At 39.4% G+C, this 25,000-nt stretch overlaps 1 protein-coding gene across 1 annotated transcript; it reads right to left on the bottom strand.

Annotated features, from left to right (window-relative positions):
* Positions 1–411: 411 nt before the first annotated feature.
* Positions 412–23,018, bottom strand: map3k1 (mitogen-activated protein kinase kinase kinase 1, E3 ubiquitin protein ligase). Its single transcript, XM_048605138.1, has 6 exons — positions 22,655–23,018; positions 16,335–16,426; positions 14,490–14,688; positions 7,784–9,122; positions 3,368–3,520; positions 412–718 (listed from the first exon to the last, which is right to left on the bottom strand). Exons 1-6 carry the CDS (start codon positions 22,759–22,761, stop codon positions 470–472), a joined length of 2,139 nt encoding a protein of 712 aa, XP_048461095.1. The 5' UTR covers positions 22,762–23,018; the 3' UTR covers positions 412–469.
* Between the last annotated feature and the right edge of the window lie 1,982 nt (positions 23,019–25,000).

The raw sequence follows: 25,000 nt of genomic DNA, 5'->3' as shown, positions 1-25,000 counted from the left end.
TTAGCATAGAATTATACTTTGTTTCCAAATATTTCCCCAATTCCATTTTGTAAATTGGATGCATTTCCAACAGGTTTTCAGATGGTGCATTCCAAACACAGCAGCTCACTACATAAAAAAATTCTACATGTCATCTTTGATCGTTTGTCAAGTACACTACTCCAGCAGGAGTCATTAGATGAGCATCAAAATGACAACGTGCGTTGGATTTTTTTTTAGCCTTGGGCTTTCAAACTTATTTTAGTAGCCTCTGAAAACTTAAGCAGTGATTCAGCAGGAATTAGATAACAACACAGATCAGCACACATCGATCAGTTTTACAATGCATTCTGGATTTACAGAACAACTGGAAGATCTAAAAAGTATAAATTCAACATTACAAACAATTGCAAATAGTCCAGACGTGGCAAGTTAGACTTATGGCTGTTTACGCTTCCACTCTTTCCAAATGGAAGAACAATAGCAATGTTTAAAAGGTAGCAGTTAGAATTTTGCCAGCTAGGAAAATAGAACTACAGATACTGTGTGGATTTAAAAAAGAATGATTGTTCTCACCTGCCATCCATTCAACAAACAGATTGTAGTTACTCTTCTCACAGGTGGCACCTAACATCCGAATTATATTTGGATGGTTAAGGCGGCTCATCATCCGGATTTCCTCGCGTAAGGTTTGTACCACTTCTTCTTGCTCAGTAGATGTGTTCCTGACGTAGGTCACCTGTTTGCCAAGTTAGAAAAATAAATTTCCAATCCCAAAATGACAAAATTAAATTCTTAGTCCTACATTACAACAGTGATGACAACTCTAAATACTTCAATTGCTGACGTAAAAAGCTCTATATGAATGTAAGCGCACACTTGATCAACCAGACACATCTAAGCTACTGTATCAGCATCCAATGAAAAAAATCTAAGGGAAATCTTGAAATTCTCAGATATTTTCTCCACATTGCATTAAGGAAGACTTGTTGCGGAATGCATCCTTTATTTAGAGAAGTTAGTAATATAATTGCAAATATCAGCACCAAATAAGCACTAAACTAACAGCACTGAAAAAAGTTGCTCCAACAATTCAAGTCGAAGAGGAAGAGGTTTGGAGAGAAGGGAACTTAAAATGTAGATACTGAAGTTCCTTCAAGAGCAAAGGAAAAGTTATGGCTAATGAGCAATCTGTCACTCTCCACCACTCAATTTCTACATAGAGGAAACAAAAACAAATTATAGAGATTGGTGGTGGATCAAGAGGACCAAGATATTTCAGTGTGTTCGAAATAAACCAAAATCATATGTTCATCAGAATGATCCAGCAAAACAATTTGACTTAATAAAAATGAATATTGTTTTAAAGTGATTGTAAAATGACATCGAGGCAATCTTCAAAATATTAGCGTGGCAAGTCACAAGTAGAACAAACTCAAATAAGCAAAATCCTGTGGATGCCAAGAGTAATCAGAAACTGTTAGAAACCCTCAGCAGGTCAGGCAGCATCTATACAGGGATAAACAGTTAATATTTTAGGTAGATAATCTTTGAAGGTTGGCAAATGTTTAAGTGCAACATGTTTGCAGGATACACACAGGCAGGAAACAAAGCGGAACTTTTGTCACAAAAGGCAGGAAGGAGAGATTAAATGCGAACATAATTACAAGTCAAATAAAAAAAATCGTGGTAGCGAGAGAGCAAATACTTCTCATGGAGCTGTAAAAAGCAAAAGGAGAATCATGACTGGTTGCTGCTCTGTTGAAAAGAGCATGTCAAACTCGGTGGAAGCAAATTCCAGATTAAGTGGGAGGAGAACATGTCAGGAGCATGGGTGTGGAAGATGGCATAGTCAGATGCGATGGAAATAGGAATGGGCAGAATGGAACAGAGTGCTCATGGTAAACAAGGTGAAAGGCATTTAACCACACATTAAGTTAGCCCTGCGAATCTCCGAGCTTATCATGAATATTGAACGATAGCTTATCGAAAAAAATGGGAAACTATTGAGATAGAGAAGTGAAGGAGGGAAAGGGAACAGTCAGAGGGGAGGGGAAGAAATTGGAATCAAAACAATTACATTTTCTAGTCTGGGGCGAGGAGGTAGTAACAGCACTGACACAGTCAAGAGTGTACCAGAAAGAGAACCAAGAAAAAGACCAGAGTAGCACGGGAACAAGAAAAACGTTCCACCTATGCCACAAAAAGGCAGAAATCACTAAGACCAAGAGAAATAGCAGCCCTCGTGGCAGTATTTATTTGGAGAAAGTGATATGGTCAAAGGAGATGCTTAATTTGAGAACACACTCACAGAATCACAGAACGGTCAGAATCTCTGAACTGTTATGGTTTAGGAAGCTATTCCCAAATGTGCCTGGCTATCTGAACACTGACTCAGAAACAATGTGCGAGGTTACAGGAAAAAGGCAAAAGATTGGCAATGCCTCAATTGAACCTGCTTCCATCCCATTTCCAAGCAGTCCAATCCATATCCTAACTATTACTGTGAGGAAAAAAAAGTTTGAGTTCTCAATCTACTTATGAGTGGAAACAGTTTCCATTAACTACTGACCATGACATTGAAAACCTCTATCAAATTGAAGTTCAGCCTGCCTGGAGGAGGTAGTTAGTGGATAGTGACTGTTTGGAGCTCTGTTCAAGGTAGAAGGAGGGTCATCACGTCTGCCTGGTGTGGGATGGACGGGCCAGTCATTCGTATAGAAAAGACAATGATTAGGGCCAGTAAACATTTGAAAGTGGTAAGGTCAGAGTCTCTGAAATGCAGGCAGGAAGAGAAAAAAATGTTAATGTAGGACAAAATCAGGTTCATTAGGCTGAAGTGCTGGATCTGTTAGAGTAGTTGAGTTAGTGAATCATGAAGAGGAAGCAGAAGAGAGATATTTGGGTTGAGGAATTACAAGATTGGATGTCATAAAGGAGAATCTCTGGGAGGCATCAGTGACATTTGGAAAGTGACAGTTTCATGTTCATCAGTTGATGAATTTGAAGCTTGTTTCTAAACTCAGGACAGAGAGGTCATAAGTATGTTAACAAAGAGCCCCGTCTTATTATAAAACGCAATGTTTCCTAATAACAAGTCAATGCCACAGGAGATCTATTTCACAAAAAGATTAGCATTGGAATATCTGAAGAGATACATGTGGAGAACAGTGAATTATGATTAATCTCCAGTTAACCAATTTCAAAGTGCTATTCAAAATATGAAAATTATAAAAGTTAACTCTAATATAAAATGGTAAAACTAAAATCTTTCAAATTTTCATTTAAACTTGTTAAAATTAGTTCATTTTGAACATAGCTTGTTTTAAGGTAAAGTCTTCCCTCCAAAAAAAAATATGTGGGCACAATCAGAACATCTAGAAATTACCTGTTTCACAGCCATTAATGTTCCTGTTCCCACATCTTGTGCCTGATAACATGAAGAAAACGCCCCAAGGCCTATTTGTTGACCTTTGAACCATTCTACACTCTCTCTGTAAGCAAGCTTTGCTTTGGTATGTCCAGGTAGAGTTTCTGGTGTCTGCAAGTGAAACCATTATAAATATACAACACTTTGGTACATGATTTGTAAGGTGGCATAATCTAAGTTTTATACATTTCAAAAACACCTTTGTAATGTCTACAATCATATTGATAATCATGGAAGAAAGCCAAATGCAATATTCAACATTCTCCATGAGGAAAAAAGTTTTGAACATTTACTTCGTCACATTTTTGAATACAAAGTACAATTCAGCAGTAAAGTTGAGTAATAAGAACAGTTTAAGCTTTGATAGAAGTCTATATTAGAGATTTAGTTTAGATACTTTCAATCAATTGTTCAAACATGCTGTTCTGACACATCATTTTAGCAGGTGGCACTTGAACATGGATCTTTTGGCCCAGACGTAGGGCCATACTACTACACCATAGAGTCCTCCAAAAAGAAATCTATTTCACAATTACAGTATGCGGGTCAGATTAAAATGTATGTATAATAGTATTTCTTACTACTGTAGGCAAGTATTTTCAATGTTGAATGTTAACACACAAGACAGAGTTAACAGTTTATGGGCAAGAGTACATTTCATTTTGTTTGCACTATATAGCCATTGGTTTCTTTAGTAACTTCATCTTGGTTGTGTTTTTTAAAAAATGTCAGCTTTGCCTTCCTGCAATAGTGACATTTTAAATGCCCAAAGTAATAGTTTAGTTTAAATGAATAAACTCACAATAACAAATTAAATTCAAATAATGATTCATCCTTCGCATATTTTAATGCTGTCTTTCAGTTGTTTACATGCAAATCTCACCACTTTCCAAATATTTGGGCTTGGGCATGATATTTCTACTCTCAGCTGAACTCTGAGCATCAAACATCTTGTATTCAGTTTCCCATTATGAATCAAGTCAGCTGTATTGTTAGCTTTACTTTCTACTACTTTCTGTCTAGAAGTTTTTCTTCAAATAATTTTGAAGAACAAGAACAAATTTCAAATGCTTTACTGAGGCAAAATAGATATCTAGAGTTGTACGAGAACAAGGAAAAAGCGAAAGTGTTTCAATACAAACCTGTAATAGATTTTCTTTTGCATTCTATAAACTTTAAAAACATTAAACTGAAGTGTAGGAGACAGGCAGAAGTATTTAGATAGAAAATTATGGATCGTGAGCCTAAGGCAGCTAATCCTGTAGTCATGAATGACAGGACTAAAGGACCGTTGGAAAACCCAAGAGAAAAAGACAATAAAGTTGCAAGAGGAAAGGTTATTGTACAAGAGACAGAGAGGAATACAACTGTAATAGGTTATAACAGTGGGATGAGATTTTTTAATTTTGAAGCATTGGGTCAGAGTATGTAGTGGGTAATGAATAGAGTAGGTAGGATATAGGTTCCAAGTCTTGAATGAATTGAATTTTACTGACATTGGAGACAAACAGCTGGCTGAAAGAACAATGATGATGTCAAGTCTGAAAATGACAAAGGTAAGGACAAGAGCTTCAGTAAAAGGGCTGAAATTGGGGAGCTGAAGGAGGAGCAGTGGGAAACAAATTAAGTGCTGGCAAAAGTGGAAGTAATAGGTAATTATTGTAGAACACAGAACAACACATCACGGGAACAAGCCCTTCAACCCACCATGTCTGCGCCGATCACAATGCTATTCTAAACTGGGGCACTCTGCCTGCATATGATCTTTATTCCCAGCCTGGTCATTTCTGTCCAAATGCCTGTTTCTATCACCTCCCCTGGCAGCGCATTCCAGACACCAACTACCCTGTGTGTAACAAAACTTTCCCCCTCTCACCTCAAACCTATGCCCCCTAGTAGTTGAGATCTCCATCCTGGGAGAAAAAGAGATTTCAACTATCCACTCTATCCAGGACTCATTTTTATATAATTCTAGGCTTTCAGGGAGAAGTATCAATAGATGCTCTCAAGGAGATTAGATTTGTGTATAGACCTAAAATAATATAGCATTTAAAAATACATGATCTATCAAGTACAATCAGCATGGTTACATGAAGGGATGTACCTGTTAAGTTTGTTGAGTTCTTTGAAGAGGTAATATGCAGAATAAATAAGAGAGATATGATAGGTTTGGTTTCTAAAAAGCATTTGATTAGGTACCACACATTAAGCTACATAATAATAGCCCATGATCTTGGGGGGTAGTATATTAGTGTGGATAAAGGATTGACTAACTAATAGAAGGCAGTTGGTATAAGGGGGTAGTTGCCAGATGGCAACCTGTAACTAGTGAATGCCACAGGGATTAGTGCTGGGCCCACAATTATTTAAAAGTATTAATGACTTTGACAATGAAAGTGAATGTACTATTGCCAAGTTGGTGGATGATAAAATGGTGGAGCACACTCAATGGGTTGAATGGTCTACTTCTGCTCCCTTGTTTTTTGATCTAACTTTAATACAAAATCCATTCGGTAGATTCAGGAGACCCGTATTTAACAATGCATTATAATTACTCATATACTTAAATGTTTATTTATTTTATAATCAATAATAATTTCCAACTTCTCTCCCCACTGGCACATTTCCATGCAATCAGAAGGTGTAGCACTTGCACATCCTCCATCCTCATTGTCCAAGGTCCAAATCTATCCGGGTGAAGCAGCAATTTACTTATAGTTCTTTCAATCTAGTCTAATACATTCACTGCTTACAATGCAAATCTCCCCTACAATGGTCAATCACTTTGTGGAACACCTCCATTGTGTACACAAGAATAATCCTAACTTTCCAGTTGCTTATCACATCTTGCTCTTCTGCTAATATTTCTGTCCTAGGTGTGCCATAGTGCTCCAGCAGAGCCCAGTGCAAGCTAGGGGAATAGTGCCTCATTTTCTGTTTAGACACTTTACAGCCTTCAAGACTCAATATTGATTTCAACAACTTCAGAGCGTGAACTCTGTCATCCACTGATTATCTGGTGAGGTTCTCCAGTGCTGATTTTACTTTGCATGTTCTCACACCTCATTTGTAAAACATCATTTTTTTCCATCCAGAGACAGCAAGAATTCAGATGCTGGAGTCAGAGATAACACAGTATGGAGCTGGAAGAACGCAGCAGGCCAAGCAGCATCAGAGGAACAGGCAAGTTGACGTTTCGGGTTGGGATCCTTCTTTAGAAATGGGGAGGGGGAAGGAAGCTCAGAAATAAAAAGAGAGAGAGGAGTGGGACTGGGGATTGGTCAATGGGATGGGAAGGGCAGACAGGTGGGAAAGAAGATGGACAGGTCGTGTCAGGTCAAGGAGGTGGGGATGAGAGGGAGGGTTGGACATGGGATGATGCCGGGGATGGGGAGATCTTAATACTGGTGAATTCCATGTTTAGGCCATCGGGCCCTTGGCTCCCGGGGTGGAACATCAGGTGCCGCTTCTTTAGTTTGTAGGTGGTGTCACTGTGACACTGGAGGAGGGCCAGGATGGACATGTCACCCAGGGAGTGGGAGCAGGAGTCAAAATGGTTGGCGACCGGAAGGTGTTGCTGTTTGTTGCCAATACACTTTGATGATCAATTATACAAATATTAACATTTTGTAATCATTTGTGGGGGGAAAAAAAACAGCAAACAGGACATCATTCTCCAATTAGCTGAAAATAGCAAACCACTCAGAGGAGTTTTATTTTAGCATCTCAAAAGATGCAGTTTATGTGGGCTCATCTGTCCTGCTGCTCCACTTGTTTACTTTAAAGATTTTAGGCTATCAATCTTAATCTCGATGAGCAAATCTGTGCTTCCTGAGAGCTCACTAAGTATTTCATAATAAAGTCACTTTCAAAAAGTTGTTGGTCAGTACTGAGAGTCAATTCTGTCTGTATTCTTGAGCAATAACAAAACTATTTAATTTTCCTAGTTAACCAAGATTTCATATGCACCAACGCAAAATTAGAATTCGTTGCTTAATTTCTTTGTGAAATTTGACAAAAGATTGATTAATTTTCTCAATTAGAATGGTGCATACACACCATACAAATAATATAGTCATAATCAACAAGTTTCACAAGACAAAAATGAAACTGTGCAAGGTAAACTTAAAAAGTTCCAGATTTTGTGAATTAAATGTAATTGCCCATCAGCTGCCATGGTGGACTTGGAGAGATTGTGTAACCGGCCTTTTATTACGTTAAAAAATAGAAACTTTCCAAATGGATTTTAACATTAGATGCCACCCATCTTTTCATTTTGCAAAGACTGCAAAGACATTAGTACACAAATATACGAGTTCTTCAGACAAGGATGGGAATTAGAAAGATCTCTTTGGGGGAATGAAACACACTTACATCCAACTGAATGAGAATGACATCCTCTCCATTCTGAACTTGCAGCTGAGGAATAGCAGGGAGCGCATCCTGGGATGCTGACATAGCTAAGGCAACAGCCAATGCCTCCTCCTCCTCTGCTTCCATTTTCTCTTTGCACTTCTGATTCTGATTAACATCATCATTGTAGGTACAGTCAGTCTCTGTCCTCTCAGGAGAGAGCACAGCAACTTCAGATTTAAATGTAACAGTACTATCACATGTAGGCATTGATGCTTCAAGCAGATCTTCCATACTAGAGTTCAGTTCTGTTGAAGTATCGAGGCGACAAGTATCCTCCACAGGAGTAAATACAGTTTCATCACTTGGAATAACTGGGTTGCTACTACAGTGGTCACTAAGCTCAAGATCTTTCAGTTCAAGCATCATACAGCTTCTGCTCAAGTCACCTGAAAATTTCTCTATTTCATTTAGGCATGGCCGCGATGGTTTTGGTCTGTGGATCTGACAGGATGCAGGAGGCCGTGCCTGGGTAAAAACTGGAGACAGCTTTTCAGTCTCTTTACCTCCAGTGACATCTTTAGGACAGTTGTTTTGAATCTGAAGAGAAAACTTTCGCTGCACTTTTGGGGAAGACAATGCAAATTTGCTAGGAACAAAACCCTGAGGTCGTAGTTTGGAACCATCAATAGCCGTTTGTCCAGCTAAAGGATTTGATGAAGAAGACGATGAGGACAAAGATGAGGGTGATGACGGGGAAGGCAAAAATGGGAAGGAAAGCTGGGAATGATTTAATGGTGTCACTGATGAACATGAACTGATACACTGACTCAGTGGCCTGGGACGTACTTGAATGGCTGTCTTTGGTTGTTCACAGGGCACTGCAGTCACAAGTCTTGTAGAAGAAATATCTTGCACTGTCTCTCCCATTTCATTTGCTCCAACACCAGATTTAGGATCATGATCAGGACTAAACACACTTTTTCTTGCTTTTCCAGATAACTTCACAGTGTTCACCGGGGAGTTGTTTTCTGTAGTATATGGTGAATTATGCGGAGCTGAAGGCTCTATGAAATGATCATGTCTTCCATCCACAGTTTGTTCATCCTCTATACCTGATTGAATGGCATCAAGAATGTCCATTTCCTCTGCTATAGCTATCAAGCGCCGCCGCATACGCGTGTAATGGGTTGAGCTGGTTACACTCAGCATGTGTATAAGTTTCACAAAAACACGAGGAACTCTTGCAACCATCCGGGCAGCACTGAGGAAGACTCTTCGGGACATTTTACCAACCATTGAATGGGAGTTGTCAATAGACTGCAGTGCAAAATTCAAAAGTGACAGTAGCTTCTTGTATCTAGAAAATAAAGCAGAACATCATAAGAATAGTCTTTACAACATATCTGAGCTAAACGTGGAGAGCTCCTTGTACATAATATTTTAAATACGCAATGTTCCAACAGTAAAAATGGCTTCTCTGCATTAGTAATTGAGTACTGTAATAAAAGCTTTCAGAGTAAGATCCACTTGGAAGGCATTTATTTTAGGATGGGAACAGTTAAATCTATCGGTTTTTCTAATTACTTTAGAATGGCTAGCGCAGGTAATCTCAAATTAAGGAGAACTTTTGGGCCTTACCAAGAATTTTTAAAATTGTTGCATAACCCCTTCCTCAGTGCTCAGAATGATCCCAATTTCATACAAAAATACCTCCACTCCTCTTGTGACCTGATTCTACCAAGCAACCTCCAACAGCACGTAAAGTGATATTGTTTCTCCTTCAAGTAATTTCTGGAGCCATCCATGCTACACAACCGACTTGAACAGTGGTTTGCAGACACTCTAATCTTGAACTTTGATAATTAAACCATTCTGCCTTACACACAATTCAAAGTGCCCCATCCTCTTCTTTCAAGAGGTTGTCGCACAATATTTCTACTGGATGTGACTTTCAAATATCTACTCATTCCAATCTCCATTGATCCCCGAATCTAATGGGCAATCACTGCTCTTTTCCAAAGCTCCTAATGCAGCTACATGTCCCAGGACCTGCCCTGCCCACATGGACAGCAGCTCTCATCAAGAGACCCCTTCATCTTTTCCCCTACTCTTTTAGTATTTTCTCTTTTTCAAGTACACCACTTTGTTCCACATTAAAATCCTCATTAACCACTACATTAATTGGTAACGTGTTGCTCAGAGATAGCCTGCTTTCTTTGACATCTAATCAGTGGTTTTTGCTCCACAGCTCAGCTCCCTTTTCATCCCTTGTTAAATCTCTCAGTACATATAAATCTGTCACAGTTATGGCCACTCCCTTGACTTCTTCACTCATGTTCTGTGCTGTTTTTTTTTAAAAACGTACTTGATTACTGATGAGGCCAGTCATCATCCCTTTTCTAAATTGATTCTCTGTACATCTTTCCAGATCCAAAGAACTTCTCTTCTTTACCCTAGTCTCGGACTCTGGACTTTCTAACTTATTCCAGTTCAGACAAAAAGATCACAAATGTGAAATGTTAACTGGCTCACTCCAAGTGCTACCTGACACTGCCTAACCCCGAGTATTTCCAACATTTCTACATTTATTCCATCTCCAACCATTCCCCTCAACATTCATAAGAACACAAGAACCAGGAGCAGGAGTAGGCCATTTGGCCCTTTGAGCCTGCTCTGCCATTCAATAAGATCATGGCTGATCTTTTTGTGGCCTCAGCTCCACTTACCCACCCTCTCACCATAACCCTTAATTCCTTTACTAATCAAAACATTATCTTAGCTTTAAAAGCATTCAATGAGGAAGCCTCAACTACTTCACTGGGCAGAGAACTCCATTGATTCACAACCCTTTAGGTGAAGTTCCTCCTCAATTCAGTCCTAAATCTGGTACCCCTAATTTTGAGGCTATGCCCTCTTATTCTAGTTTCAACCACCAGTGGAAACAACCTCCCTGCTTCTAGCTTATCCATTCCCTTCATAATTTTATATGTTTCTATAAGATCCCCCCCCCATTCTTCTAAATTCCAATGAATATAATCCCATATTCCATATTCATCAAAACCATTTTCATTTACATCTGCTTTTGGGAGGAAAATAAATTCAAGTAATTTATAATCACACATTCCAACATTTGGCTCTTCGTTCTCAATAACTTTGTAGCTGTAGGCTGGCCCAATCACTCCCTGAAGTATACTTTCCACATCCTTTCCATAGGAAGGATGTGGAAACATTGGAAAGGGTGCAGAGGAGATTTACCAGGATGTTGCCTGGTATGGATGGAAGGTCTTATGAGGAAAGGCTGAGGGACTTGAGGTTGTTTTCGTTAGAGAGAAGAAGGTTAAGAGGTGACTTAATAGAGACATACAAGATGATTAGATAGGGTGGACAGTGAGAGCCTTTTTCCTCGGATGGTGATGGCTAACACGAGGGGACATAGCTTTAAATTGAGGGGTGATGGATATAGGACAGATGTCAGAGGTAGGTTCTTTACTCAGAGAGTAGTAAGGGCGTGGAATGCCCTGCCTGCAACAGTAGTAGACTCGCCAACTTTAAGGGCATTTAAATGGTCATTGGATAAACATATGGATGATAATGGAATAGTATAGGTTAGATGGGCTTCAGATTGGTTTCACAGGTCGGTGCAACATCGAGGGCCGAAGGGCCTGTACTGCGCTGTAATGTTCAATGTTCTATGTTCTATATCCTTGTCCAGGCCAAAATCAATCCCTTGCCCCAATTTTGATCACATCCAAGAACATCCGTGGGAATGGGGCAAAGACTTGAGTCCATCTACACACAATTGATTTAGTCATCCATTGCCAGATATGGCTGGACCACATTAATTTTTAGGAAGCTTCACCCTCCTTTGATGTCCAAGAGGATCAGGCAGTATGGAATGACATTAGTAAACAAGGTCCCAGTACCTTTTCTTCCCACTATTGCACAGCTCCTTAACCCAGTGTCAGTTTGCTCTACTATTCTCTACAAGTTAGAAAACCTCAAATCTCTCTTCCCACAAGACCTCCTATTCAACTCCTATGTTCATTAATGCCGCGTCTCCCCAAATGCCATCCAACTTGTCCCCCACCACCCTTGCTAGATCCACGTCATTCAGTTCTCTCCATTCACTCCCCTGTTCCCAGCTTTACTGAGCAGGCCCATCTCGTTTCATTTAAATGAACATACATGGATGCCGGGAGAAGCGGCTTCCAGTCTTACCTAGCAATGGCCGCCAGTTCCTAGAGTCTTTCTACTTTAAGTACACTAAAATCCAGGCCAACATCTCTTTACCCACCACTCCCTCCCCACCATGGGCCCTGACTCATCTATCTTGCAACTGTTAGAATCCCTACAAAACAAGTTCCCACCATAATGTGCTAATACAGTCATAGTTAATGAATAACATTCACTAACTTTGACTGAGGTGTTATGATTTCTCCCCGTGCTGACCCTGAATGACATCATCTAGAGATGGAATCATATTCCACTTGGTATACCAATGACAACCTCCACTTCTCTCTGCTGCACGACTGCTCATTAAACACTCAGTCTTGGATGAATCAGTTTCATCAAGCTAAACAATGGAAACACCAAAGCCATCAGCTTCATGCTCAGTCTCTTCATCCTGTCTACTGCTTGCAAACATTGTGTACACCTAACCTCAAGTTAAACTCCCAACCAAACATCACGATGTTTATCTACTGCTCCTTCAGTACTATCATCTGCCTCTGCCTTACTTCAACTTGTCTGATGCTGAAACCATAATTTGGGTCACTTTTAGATGAGAGCGTTCCTGTGCTCTGCTTACCGGCCTCTCATATCTCAAATCCCAACTCATCGAAAACACTGATACTGGAATCCTATCCTGCACTAATTCATTCATCAATTCTGATCTTCACAAACTTACATGGACTCCCAGTGCACCTGTGCTTCAAATTTGAAATTCTTACCATGTATCTTCAAAATCACTCCACAGGCTCACACTTCTAGTATTCTCTAATGCTGCTCCCCAATAAAGTTTTGGGTTTCTCAGATTCTGGCTTCATGCATTTCCAACTACCCACCCCCAAATCCGACCATTACACTGCCACCCACCTAGACCCCAAACTTCGGAATTTTCTTTCATTCCTAATATTTCTCCATTTCTCTTCCTTAAACGCCACCTCTTTACTTGACCGTTGTCTCATCCTCCTAATCACTCCAACTTCACATTCGTTTTTCTACTATACCTCTGAATCACACTGGAATAATTTTCCAAAGTAAAAGATTCCAACAAGAATCCAAAGTTGTTGTACAATAAAGTTGGATTTTTAAATAGCAGCCAATACTCCCTTACTACAACCTCTACGACTATCACAGTTCAAGGATCTGCCACGTTTGTATCCTCTGACCTTGAAAAGTAGGGTCCCTGCATAATGCACTTCAAAGTCAAATTGCAGGACGTTGGCATTTCAACCACAGTAAACGCTATGCAATGTTTGGTGGCAATTTTTTACAAACTCGCATTTACCTTTCTATGTTACACTACAGCATTTCAATGTTGCTAGGACTTCGTTCAACATGTACTATAGAGAGAAACTTCTACTAATTCTTTGGTATTATTGCCAATTCATCCACTTCTTTGGCACACTTGCATTTCATGAGAATCAAGACTTTACTTAAAGCTGTAACTTTCCAGCTAGATTAATAAGCCAACTGGTGCAATGGATAACTTAAACTATGCTATTCTCATCAAACCAAACGCCAATAAATCAAAATAGGATTCTACAAATTAATATTTGTAGAAGTTTATTAATGGCAGCGCGTGTGCATTTGTGAAACTAATTTATCACATTGGAGAGTAGTTATCAGCTGCCAGAAACTTGTTAAAAAGCTCAAGCCTCCAATTAAATACAAAATGTCAATATACCCAACATGACTCTTCCCTTATAACTTGTGGACCTTATAACTTGTTGAAATTCATTATTGTGAACTAATATTTGGCTAACAGGAATGTCCGAGGTTTTGCAACAGGGTAGCTACTTGTAATTCCTCAGAATTATCAATGTTTACAGTTACCCTTAAATCAGCAAAGTTCATGCATAATACTACCGAAAATTACCTCCCTAGCGATGAACTCAAAACTTATATGCATATAAAAAAATAAAAGTATGATATTGAAAAATATTGCACTTGTTATAGCCTGTGTTGCTTAGTTTAGTAGAATCTATGGGCAGCTGTGGGCAACTTTTTTTTAAGATCCAAGATGGCAACCAAGTAGGGCTCCTGAGCTAGATCTCACCTACTCTGTCCATTTCAGTTTCTTTCCCTCTCTTTGTGTTTTTTGTTCTTCTTTCCTCTTAACTCCCAACCTCAGGCAGCAATGGCAACGTCCAAGATGAAGAGGCTCAGCCCTAAGTCGTGGCAGTGAGGCCCAGCTCCGAGTGGTGGCCAGCACAGACTCATCTGCTCCGTCTTCTCTGCTTGGAGAGACTATAATTCTGAACTTCACGTTTCTTTATTCTTATAGTTTATACTTAAGATTTTGTACCTAGATATCTTTTGTACCTAAAATGGCGCTGTAAGCAGCGATTTTGTAAACTTTTCCCTCGTGAGTACATGTGACAATAAGCCTAATTCTAATTCCAAAACTTGAATATCTTAAAATTATTAGACCAAACTGTGAAATATATAAATGATAAACTGCCTATACAACTTGGCAGCAATGAGGAAGAAATACCTTTACCTTTCTAGCACAAGTTCTGTTTCAACAACTGGGTCCTCACTATTAGAAACAATGTGAGGGTAGAATTCAGCTGGAAATTCCAGTAAAAGTCTATCGATGAGACACAGACGACCAAGCAAAGCCTGCCAATTAGTTGATTCTGTTGAGGTACCCAGTATACAGTTTAAGACATAGTCAATACCTCCAACTCCAATGGATGCTACAGGGAGAAAAGAAAAAACATATTATATTTAGGATTGAATTTATAGCAGAATATTTACTTACTATTATCTTCCACATCTAGAAAGCATATTACAAATCAGTACAATTAATAACTATGAATAGAGAAAATACCACCACAAAGCAACACTGACTACAGCAGCATGTAAAATATCAGTTTTCACACTCATCTCTCCATTACATTCACTGTTTAGCAACAGACAACTCCATCTCTTGAGCTTGTGCTAACATTCAAGTGTGACCATAGATGACCTACACTTCCCTTCTATTTACTGGTCTTTAATCCATTTCACTTGATACTATACCTAATAATATAATGTGATTGCAGTCTCAAAACTTTTAACTGACTCCCATCTTCTTCTGGGGGCAAAGAGAGCTCTAGATTTCCAATGTGAGTAAGTACTTCTTAACTTAATTCCTAAATGATCCAATTCTAATTTTAATATTGCGTCCCTCACTCTAGATTTTCCACACCAGAAAACAAACCATCTATCTTTTCAAATGCCTCTGAGTTTAAACACCTCAATTAAGTCACCATTCACTCCTCTAAATTGAATGAGAGTAAAAAACATTATAATATACCTGTCCTCATAACGCTTGAAGTCACAGTTTATTCCAATTAATATTTACTCCACCAAGGCTTATACTTTGGAGGCAGACTGTACGACAGAAGCATCACTTGGCATTCCAATAATAAAAGTAAAATGCAATTCACCTCTGGATTGCTTTGTTTTCATCTTTGCAAACATGGATATCAAAATCACATTTTAATGCCATGCTTGTTAATTGTCTGCCATTAGGAAAAAAAATCCAATTTATCTCCTTGGACAAAAGAACTCCATTTGCCACAGTCTTGCCCAATCATTTAACTTCTGTCCTTTTATAATTTCACTGCTGCCTACACAAATCACTATGACTCCTAACCGATCATCACTTCCAATATAACTGCAGACCTCTGGTGAAAACATCACATCATGCCAATCAGGGTACATTACCATTATTCCTATTGTTTTCTACCTTCCAACAAATGGTTAAGCCAGGACACAAAAATGCATTCAAAACTATGGCCTTTAGTTTTCATAAAAAATTTCTTATGCAGACCTTGTCAGAGTGAAGGTTCATTTGGACAATATTCCAACATTTCCCTACCACCAGGTTGATTTAATTTTCCGAAGATCTCACCAGATTCTGATATGATCTATCCATCACAAAACCAAACCTATGTTTTTTCCTGACAATTCCAAATGTTCAGTCATTCAGTTCCTGATGATAGTTTACCACTAGCTATGGAGGCGCTATTGGAATCTGAGGTCTGCAGTTTCCAGGCAACTCCTTTCTCATATAATAGTGACATTTCCATATCTAGCGTGTTTGGGATGACAGATGTGTTGGTCATAATTTTCTCAAATATTTTAGATGTGGGAATGTCACCATAATAGGATAAAGGAGTTGCCAGGAAGTTGCAGACCTCAGATGGCAGCTTCCTTCCCTAAAAGGGCAATGAACAAAATGTATCTAACAGCCAAGACAGACAGTATGAATGAAATGGATTTTCTTAACAAGACACTTACATAAAAGATGCAGCACAAAATACACAAGTAAATTTTAACACCAACTGTTTCTTGCCTGATTTAAGAATTTCTCTGCTCACAGCAAGCTCTCCTGACTGGCCTTTGCACAATTCCAACAGTGTAGAAACAGAAAGTTGGCTTGTACGACTGAAAATAAGATGCATAAAAGGATAATGAGGTTGTGTGCACAATGTTTCTTTTCTACCTTAGGTTATCACATTACTATTTAATACTTGCACAGGTTGCATGAAAAGCACCTTGGAACATTTCAGTGCTTTAGAAAAAGAGAAAAACATTGAGCTCCTGCCAAGCAACAAGCTGTCCCATGACAGAAAAGTATAGAGAGAGAGAGAACCATCCAGAAGGATAGGAAGTGTGCAGATTTCTTTCAGAGGGGGAAGCAGGTTATTTACAGGAAAAAGGTCTGTAGGTACAGCAGTGCAGTTTAGCAGTCTCCAAATTAGTCAGGGCAGATTAAAAGTCACCTCGAATGGTCTAGACATTAATAAGAAAAAAGCTCCAGAACAAGAAGGCTTTAATGTTGTAAAATATCTTCCTCTATGACAAGACTGTTGAACGCACAAGTTTAAGGAATACATTTTTAGGGGTAAGTCAGCTGTTAGGTTGCACAAACAGACATTAACTAAAAAGAACAACATCAAGTAAATGCAGAAGTTTGCTGGAAAGAAAGCAGGTACAGTATGCCAACTGAACAGGAGCTTTAAAACGGAAGGTGAGCCTTCAGTAAGGTTTGATCATCTCCACTCCTCTTACACGCCAGCTCCCCAAAGCCCTCAACTCAACATTTCAAAAATCTATTTACATCTTTGAATACTGAAACATACTTTGGTGACCCAGCCTATACAACTTTGTGGTACAGAATTCCAGATATTCACTATCCTCAGTGAAGAGATTTTTCAGTTTTAAATAAGGTACTATTCTGTGATTACGTTACCTATTTTGAGATTTTCCCACTAGTGGAAACATCAAAAACAGAAGACCAAAAGACATAGGAGTAGAATTAGGCTATTTAGCCTAGAGTCTGCTCTGTCATTCAATCATGGCTGATATGTTTCTCAAACCTATTCTCCCGCCTTCTCCCCATAACTCTTGATCCCCTTACTAATCAACAACATATTTATCGCTGTCTTAAATATGCTCAATGACTTGGCCCACACAGCCCTGTGCGGCATCAAAGTTCCACACATCAATCATTCTATGGCTTAAGAAATACATCCTCATCTCAGTTCTAAAGGGTCTTCCCTTCACTCCGAGGCTGTGCCCGTGGGTCTTAGTTGAACCATCATCTCCACTCCACAGTATCCTGTCAATTTTGATTAGATTCCAACCCCAACTTCATCCTTCTAAACTTCAAGTACAAACCCAGAGTCCTCAACTGCTCTTCATATGTCAAGGCACTTCATCCCTAGGATCACTCTTGTAAATCTCTGCTGGACCCCCTCCAAGGCCAGTGCATACTTGCTTAGATATGGGGCTCAAAACTATTCACATTATTACAAATGTAGTCTGACCAGAGTCAGGACTCAGCAGTACCTCTCTGTCCTCTTGAAATTAATGCTAACAATGCCTTTGCCTTCCTAACTGCCAACTTAGAAGCATTGTTAAGCTTATGATAGTCCTGAACTGAGACTCCCAAAACCCTTTGTACTTCAGATTTCCAAAGCCCTTCCCCATTTAGAAAATACTCTATGCCTCTATTCTTCCTATCAAAGTGCATAACCTCATTCTCTCCCACACAGTACTCCATATTCCACTTTTGCCCCATCTCCTGGCTTGTCCAAGTCCTTCTGCAGCCTCCCCATTTCCACAACACTACCTGTCCCTCCACCTAACCTTGTGTCATCTGCAAACTTAGCAACAATGCCCTCAGTTCCTTCATCCAAATCGTTAACGTATAACAGAAATAGTTGTGGTCCCAACATTGACCCATATGGAGCACGACTGGTCACTGGCTACCATCCTGAAAAAGACCGTTTCATCCCCAGTCTCTGACTTCTGCCAATCAGCCAATCCTCTATCCATGCCAGTTCCTTGCCCCTAATATCATGGACTCTACTCTTATTAAGCAGCCTTCTTGTCAAAGGCCTTCTGGAAATCCAGAGAGATCATGTCCATTTGTTCCCTTTTGTCTAACTTGCTCATTACCTCCTTAAATAATTCAAACAGATTTGTCAGGCATGACCGGCCCTTGACGAAATCATGCTGACCACGTTATCATGCACTTCCAAGTACTCTACAATCTCATGTTTAATAATGGACTCTAAGAACCTACTAGGGACAGAAGTCAGGCTAACTGGCCTATAGTTTACTGCTTTTTACCTCCCTGCTTTCTTAAACAGGTGTGTTACATTAGCCATTTCCCAGTCCTTCGGGACCTTCCTCGACTCCAGCGATTCCTGAAAAATCACCGGCAATGCCTCCACAATCTCCTCAGCTATCTCCTTCATAACTCTGGGATGTAGTCCATCTGGTCTGGGTGATTTATCTGCCTCCAGATCTTTCAACTCCTTCCAGCACCTTCTCCTCAGTGATGGCCTTAGCTCACACCTCTGTCCCCTGACTCTCCTGAAGTTCTGGTATGCTGCTGGTGTCTTCTGCTGTGAAAACTGATGCAAAGTATCTATTCAGGTCCTCTACTATTTCTTTGATCCCCATTAATTCTTCTCCAACGTCATTTCCTAGTGCTCCAATGTCAACTCTGGCCTCTTTTTTACCTTTTCGTTATTTGAGAATACTCTTGCAATCTTCTTTCTTACTAGCTAGCTTAGCCTCGCCTCGTATTTCATCTTCTACCCCCTTATTGCCTTTTCAGCTAACCTCTGCTGGTTTTTAAAAAAGGTTTCCAAATCCTTTCACTTCCCACTAATCTTCACCACATTGTATGATTTTTCTTTTGCTTTTGTGCTGTCCCTGACTTCCCTTGTCAGCTATGGCTGCCTCGTCCTACTCTTAGGAAGTTTCTTCTTCGCTTCTCGAATTACCCCAGAAACTCCTGCCATTGCTGGTCCATCATCTTCCCTGCTAGACGCCCCTTCTAATCAACTTTGACCAGCTCCTCCCTCATGTCTTTGCAGTTACCTTTACTCAATTGTAATACAGTTAAATCTGATTCCAGTTTCACCTTAAGTTCCGTAATCAACTCATTACACATCACCAAATCCACAATCGTCTACTCCCTAGCAGGCTCTACCACAAGTTGCTGCAAAAAGAAAAATCTCAGGCATTATGAATTTTTTTGAGATCAACTGCTAAACTGATTAGCCAAGTTCACATGCATATTGAAGTCCCCCATGATTATTGTAATAGTGCCTTGCTTACGTATTTGTTCTATCTCCAGATTCATTTTCTTCCACACACCCTGACTACTGCCAGGAGGGCTATACATAGCTCCCATGCAGTATTCTTCCTTTGCACTTCCTCAATTCATTCCCAGACCTGATCCCCTTGCAGCTACATCTCTGATACCCATATAACACCCATGAATTTCAATCTGCACTACAAGTTCACTTACGTTGCTTTGTATACCATGTACTTAAGTACAACACCCTAAGTCCTTCTTTGATTGCCCCCCTCTCTGCTAGGTATGAAGTTAGTATGGAAAGGGTCATGAATCTCTCTGCCCTATCACTTGTTCTGGAAGCTTTAATAACCTCTGCTGAGCCCTTCACATGCCAACTTTTTCCATAACTTTTCATGCAACTGACCTCACCTACACAAATTTTATTTACAGCCCCACTCACAACCCTAGTTATGTTTTTTGCCAGGACCTTGGTCCCAGAGTGATTCAGGTGGAGCCCATCCCATCTCTTTCCTACTACTGATGCCAATGTCCCATGAATTCAAATCTTTTTCTTCCACAACAATCTTTGAACCCTGTTTACTTTTTTAATTTCGTTGACCCTGTTCCTGTTTACTTGTGGCTCAGGTAATAATCCAAAGATTATTGACTGGAAGTCTGCAGAGATATAGATAGGTTAGGTGAGTAGGCAAGGGTCTGACTGGGAGGTCATTCATTTTGGTAGGAATAACTGCAAAAATGGATTATTTAAGTGGTCAAAAATTGCAGCATCCTGCTGTGCAGAGAAAACTGGGCATCTTTGTGCATGAATCACAAAGTTTGTTTGCAGGTAATTAAGACAGGAAATGGAATATTGTTCATCATTGTTAGAGGGATGGTTTTTTAAAAAAAAAAAGTTTATGCTGCAGCTGTATAGGGTGTTGGACAGGCCACGTCTGGAGTGCTGTGCAGTTTTGGTTTCCTTACTTGAGAAAGGATGGACTGGCACTGGAGTGGTTGCAGAGGAGGTTCACTAGGTTGATTCCAGAGTTGAGAGGGGCTTGTGAGGAGAGATTGTGTAGACTGGGATTATACATATTGGAATTTAGAAGAATGAGAGAGCACCTTATGGAAATATATAAAATTATGAAGGGAACAGGCAAGAAAGTAGCAGGGAGGTCGTTTCCACTTGTGGGTGAAACAAGAACTAGGGGGCATAGCCTCAAAATAAGGGAGAGCAGGTTTAGGACTGAGCCGAGAAGGAACTTCTCCCAAAGGGTTGTGAAGCTGTGGAATTCCCTGCCCAGTGAAGCAGATGAAGTGACCTAATTGAATATTTTTAAGGCAAAGATAGATCGCGTTTTGAACAGTAAAAAGAATTAAGGGTTATGTTGAGCAGGTGGGTAAGTGGAGCTGACTCCACAAAGATCAGTCATGGTCTTATTGCATGCGCAGCAGCCTGTAAGGGCCAGATGGCTTATTCCTGCTCGTACTTTTCATTCTGCTTTTAAATTCAATTCCTAGCTACTTATATTTCCTCACCAGAACATCTTTCCTCTTGCTACCTACATTGTGGACCATGAAAACTGGGTCTTTCCCATGCCACTCCAAGTTCCTCCGCAGCCCAGATGAGATGCCCTGAACCAGGACACCATGCAGGCAACACAGCCTTTGGGACTCTCGACCCTGGCCACAGAGAACAGTGTTCATTTCCCTGCCTTTACTATCCCCGATTACAATCATGTTTCTCTTCTCCCCCGGCCTCCCTCCTACACCCCATCTTGAATGGCTCCCTGTACCACAATGCTATGATCAGTTTGCACATCCTCCCTGAAGACCCCATTGTCATCAACAGAGGAAGCAAGAATCTGAAAATTGTTCAACAAGCTCTAGGGCTGAGGCTCCTTCAGCACTACCTCCTGACACCTTCACCTGCCTCGTTGGTAATCACACCCTCCTGCCCCTCACCAGAGGCCAAATTTGACGTAATTAATTTAAAGGATGTAGCTGTCTCCTGCAACACAGCATCCTGACTACCATGATAGACAAATTTCAAAAATAAAACTGAAGGTCTACCAATAAAAGCAAAACCTGTGGATGCTAAAGATCTGAAATAAAGAGAGTGTGCTGGAGAAACTCAACAGGTCTGGCAGCATCGATAGCCAGAGAAACAAAGCGAAGGTCAAATTTGATATGACTTTGTTGGGGCATTTTGAAAAGGAGTCATATCAGACTCAAAACACCTAATAATTAGGAAAAGTACAAATGCCTTCAACTTTGTTGCAATGAAGGCAAATTTTTAATACAGAGGGAACAGAATTAAGACAATTGATAAGAAAATCAGAGGGGAAATCAGGAAAGTTTACATTGTAGAAAAAAACAATACTGTCCGAAAAGATAATGCGAATGGATTCAAAAGTTAGTTTGAAAAGAAACTGGATTGATATTTTAAAAGGAAAAACCTAAACACTAAAGATAGCACCTAGGAAATTAATGCTTTCCTATGCATTGTTGCTAAATGTTTAATGGAAACAATGATGAGAATACTGAAGAACTTTTTATTCTACTTTTGTGCGAGTTGAAATACCCCAAGTCTCAACAAAAATGCAGGTGGCAATGTTATGTAATTATATCATCTAAGGCAGTTATTGAGAATGAAGAAGGAGCCCCCAAAAATTAAAACGTTGCCTGAGAATAAAGCCAATGCTCCATTTGCCCCACTTGACAGGGATATCACATCTAGCATAAATGCAATGAACCAGTTCATTATTTAGCATTCCAAAGATAATCTATGCTTACTACTCAAATACAGCCAAGTTCTCCAAATGAATATATTTATTTCACCTGACCTAATAAGCAAGTAGACACTTGTAATTTAAAAAATTGTAAGCAGCTTTTAGTTCATGGGCCTCCATTATCAAGCTCAATGTGTTTATTTAATAACCTCCATTATTAAAAGGAATATTTAATCTGCAATTCAGAATTAAATATAAATATCAAATACAGATATCTGCATTTGGTATTGTAGTTCATACTTCTAAATGTTAAAACTGCCATTTTGTTCAAAATTTTGTTACCTGTTGGCATCTGCACATTTGACCAATATAGTTTCAACCACTGGCCTGAGAAGACGTTGAAGTCGTGACCTTTCTGCTACTGCATGACAAGGTGTGTACACCAACATGGCTCGTAACGTTTTCTAATAAGAAATGGGAAATAGATACATTTTTCATGTTAATACATTAAGTATAATAAAACAGCAATAACCTGCTCAGTGGAGATATTTTTCAAGAAAGTTTAGCTAGGTTTGTTATTATGTTACTGGATAATCTTAAAGAAAAATCCTAAAGAAATGTGATACATGCTGGCCCAACCTTATTTTTCTTTATGTTGCTGTTCAATTTTATATATACATTTGCAAAATGGTAAATGAGTAAATATCTATCAATGTAAATTAAATTAAAATCTATGTTGTTGTAAAAACATTTAATCAATTTTTCTGTGCAGAGATTCAGGTTTACCTCATCAATATAATTTTAAAGTCTTAAAACCACACTACTTCAAATTCAAGTCACCATTACACACTCTTTTTCTCAGTTTAAGTCAGCTATTGGGGTACTACATTGTGTCTATCAAGAAATTAGTACTGATACAATAAGCTTATCTGACAAAGATGTAAAACACTGAATAACTAGGTTTTACTTATAGGTAAAACACAGCAGCTAGAACGGATGTCCCAATTTCCTTGCATTTACCAATAGCAACAGATGGCACTAGTCTTAAAATCAAATGGATAGTTACGTAGTCTAACAGCGATCATATCAATTACAAGTAGCACACCATTTAATGAAGCAGAATGGGTAATGTTACATTCCATCTTCAATTCTATGGAATGAAGGCCAAATCATTTAAAATGAGAAACAGGGAAGCCAGGCTGATGCAAAAACTAAAGACAATCATTTCAGATATTTCCATTTCGTGTCTGAATTCACAAAATTATTGTTTAGTTTTTGTTATTGCTTAATTTCTACAGAGTGGAATGTAAATGTAAATATTTTCTCCGTCTGTAGTTGGCACATTAATCGGTTGAAAAACACTGTCACAATGTTGGCACAGATTCAAATTTTAAATTACAGAGCATTATAGCTAAATAGAACTGCAAATACCCATTCTGCCTTCCCACTGTTCATTTCGTGAATAATGAAGTTTGTTTGCAGATTGGCAATGAAAATTTGTTTCCAGGTTCAAATTTACAGTAATTTTGATCATACAAACACAAGTGGTAAAGCCACAAATGCTATTGTAAAACTAAACCGATGGGATGGTAATTGGGCACTACAAATAGCCTCAGTCTACATTTTCATCACAGTGGACAGCACCTATATGCCGAAAATGCCATGAAGTCTGGAATCTCATCCCGCCGCTAATACCAACATTTCCTGACATAGGGATGCGAGGGTCCACACATGCACAGTTCGCAGAAGCAGCTGATTTCTTAAAATGCCCAGCAGTCTCCACTGAAACAAGGTTTTGGAGTTGAGATGGAGATTAGACCATGCAACAGATTTGTTCAGTGCACACTTTACTGGATAGCCAGGGTACCATCTTTGAAGAGCAGAAGCATCCTGAAGGGTATGACCATAGGTCACTTTCAGGGTGGGGTAGGAAAAAGCTACTGCTGGAGAAACTCAGCAGGACACAGCAACTGTGGACAGAGAGATACATGTCTATATCTATCTGGAAGCAAGGACCCCAATCTCACTTCACGGCAAACACCACTTCAAACCTTCTTCCATCCTTAAAAATACCCATTATTCTGATTCCTATCCCTCAGCCGATTTTCTGTCCGTGTTAGTACTGTCCATTTTATTCCAAGACTTATAAAACTTTCCTCAAACTGTGGGAATGTACTGAACGCCTCTTTGAAGTCCATGCATATCACATCAACAGCCTTCCCCTCATCAATCCTCTTACCTGTTCAAAACAAACCTCCAACTTAGACACAATTTTTCCATAAATTCAAGCCGAGTCTTGGAAGTTAATCCATATTTTCCAAATGACTATTAACTCTATCCAGAATTTCCAGAAGTTTACCCATCATTGAAGTCAAATTGACCAATTGCTAGACTGACCTTTACACCCTTGTTCGAAAAAAGGGTTGGATGTGGAAGAGGGTGTGACGTTTGTAATTCTCCAAAACACTGGCACCAAGCCCAGATCAAAGGAAGGTTGAAAGATTATTGCCATGGCTTCTGCAATTTCCATTGTCACATCCTTCAATATACTTGGATGCACCTCATCAGCTCAGGGTACCTGATCAAATTTAGTCCTGACAGCTTGTTCACTACTTCATTCTCATCAATTTTAAACCCTTCTAGTAACGAGTTTCCCCCTCAGTCATCAAGACCTCCCTTATAGGTGAA

The sequence above is a fragment of the Rhincodon typus genome, chromosome 1 (genome assembly GCF_021869965.1).
Source record: "Rhincodon typus isolate 14 chromosome 1, sRhiTyp1.1, whole genome shotgun sequence".
Lineage (NCBI taxonomy): Eukaryota > Metazoa > Chordata > Chondrichthyes > Orectolobiformes > Rhincodontidae > Rhincodon > Rhincodon typus.
The sequence above is the reverse complement of the archived record's forward strand: the minus strand, read 5'-3'. Positions and strand labels throughout refer to the sequence as shown.